Below are 2,308 nucleotides of genomic sequence, written 5' to 3'. Positions count from 1 at the left end.
GCCTTTAGTAGGCTTATAATTATTGCATTTTTTATTTCTCTTATTCAGTTGGTAACTATTCGCAGCTGGTTGGCCACGTGTACCTTGGTCGTTCGATGTCTTACTATGCCATCCAGGTCTACATCCCTGCCACCATGATCGTCATCCTCTCCTGGGTCTCTTTCTGGATAAATCCTGCAGCCGTTCCAGCTCGAGTTGCACTTGGAATCACTACCGTCCTGACAATGACGACTCTGATGAGCGGAGTTAACAACTCCCTGCCGAAGCTGTCGTACGTCAAGGCCATTGACTACTACCTCGTATTTTGCTACTTGATGGTCTTCTCGGCGTTGTTAGAATTTGCGATGGTCAGCTACGGATCAACGCCAGCGAAGAAACCGAAAGAGGAAATTAAAGCGCCACCACACAAAGAACCAAGATCCTCGTCACGAATTAGCAACTATAACGCAGATGTAAGTAGCAGTATTTAAGGCTATAAAAGCATAAAACAACTTTATTGAATAAGTTTTTTTCACAATAATAATAATAATAATAATAATAATTAAAAAAAAGAAAAATAATAATAATAATAATAATAATAATAATAATAATAATAATGATAATGATAATACTAATGATGATTTGATGTTAATGATGATAACTGACATTCTGTTTGACCTTTTTATAATTGTAACAAATTTATTTTTGACATTTACTCAAAATCTCTCGAAAGCTGAACATTATTCAGACAAACATACAACATAATTTTATGGCATAATTATTAAGAATAAAATACACTACTAACAACCCAAATATCAGATAAATGGGCTTATAATAGTTCCCGTGGATAATTTAGGAAGATAATGTTACGAATATGACTATGTAAAAAGATAATAGCGGCAAGCTAACATAAAAGCCCTAACAGAACAACACATTGAATACATAAAGCGATTGCCTTTGGTGACCCATGATACAAATACGAGCATTACAAAATGTAAAGGTTATAAGGATAGAAAATCTCTTTAAAGCGAAAGATAAGTACCTTTGCATGCTTCTGATGGGCAGATTTACCGCGCGTACTAGACTGAAAATTTCAGAATATTTTATAAAATGAATGAGAAAGCCAAATTCAAGGCCTAGACCTAAGGGTAAAACCATAAATTGTATGTTTTGATTGTGAGCATTATGACATAATGTGAAGTTAGGATTTTTATTAGATTCCTAGCACACCTGTGCTGCCATTTATGTCGGCGTATATATTACAAAAATGTAACATTTTAATGATATCTCTATTACAGTTCAATCTTAAAATCTCATTAGTTTACCCAACGTCTCCGGGTAGCTGCAAAACTGCTTGTAAGCAATATATCAGCCAGTGAAATTCATGGGAGGCAATCTCGATCATTTTCGTAATTGGTAACACTACTTAGGAATTAGGATCACGAACTAATATACTGTGTCTTGGTTAAACCATATTTTCAGAATCTTATTTGAAATCCTTCTTATTATTTCATCTACTCTGCTTATTTTCTTATAGGAGCGAAAAGTCAGTAACAATACCAACTGGAGAGGATCAGGCGTAGCCAATGGTAGCTTTGTAGGGGATAATGGCTTGAACTCGGACCTTAACCACCCTCAAAATGAGCACAGACGACCTAAGAGCGTCGAAGCTGCTGCTAAACAGCCGCCCGAAAACAAGTTCAGCATTGCAAACGTGGACAAATTAAGTCGATTCATCTTTCCTTTGATTTTCATTATCTTTCTCTTTATCTACTGGATATATTATCTGAACGTCACTGAAGTTGATCTTGACTCGCTTATTGCTTAGCTTGAGGACCAGGCTACAATGGACCATTCCGGGGTGTCAATCAAACTTAAAAAACGCACATGTTTACGCTATCTTTCTGTCCGACCTTAGCAACGATATCCAAGGGGCGGAGCTTAGTGTAAAGGTCCATTTTACTAGAGCTCTGTCCACACTATCAAATTTTCTATGACAAAAAAACTTCTGAATGCCCATATATAGTCATGATGTGCCAATATATAGTCATGATGTGCCTATATATGGTCATGATGTGCCTATATATGGTCATGATGTGCCTATATATAGTCATGATGTGCCAATATATAGTCATGATGTGCCTATATATGGTCATGATGTGCCTATATATGGTCATGATGTGCCAATATATAGTCATGATGTGCCTATATATATGGTCATCTTGTGCCCATATATAGTCATGATATGCCAATATATAGTCATGATCCCGTAGTAAAATGTTTTATAGAATTCTATAGAAAGTCTATAGACATTTATGAGTTTTTATAG

The 2,308-nt window shown here is 35.8% G+C and overlaps 1 protein-coding gene across 1 annotated transcript in view; it reads left to right on the top strand.

Annotated features, from left to right (window-relative positions):
• Positions 1–2,072, top strand: part of LOC117113647 (gamma-aminobutyric acid receptor subunit beta-like) — a 7,358-nt gene extending 5,286 nt beyond the window's left edge. Inside the window, exons 7-8 of the mRNA XM_033257051.1 lie at positions 49–452; positions 1,517–2,072. Coding sequence (XP_033112942.1) covers positions 49–452; positions 1,517–1,807 — 695 coding nt within the window. The 3' untranslated portion in view covers positions 1,808–2,072. The remainder of the gene's footprint in view (positions 1–48; positions 453–1,516) is intronic.
• Positions 2,073–2,308: the final 236 nt, after the last annotated feature.

Source organism: Anneissia japonica, unplaced genomic scaffold (assembly GCF_011630105.1).
Source record: "Anneissia japonica isolate Jap-2015-1 unplaced genomic scaffold, ASM1163010v1 scaffold1665_len535045_cov187, whole genome shotgun sequence".
Lineage (NCBI taxonomy): Eukaryota > Metazoa > Echinodermata > Crinoidea > Comatulida > Comatulidae > Anneissia > Anneissia japonica.
The sequence above is the reverse complement of the archived record's forward strand: the minus strand, read 5'-3'. Positions and strand labels throughout refer to the sequence as shown.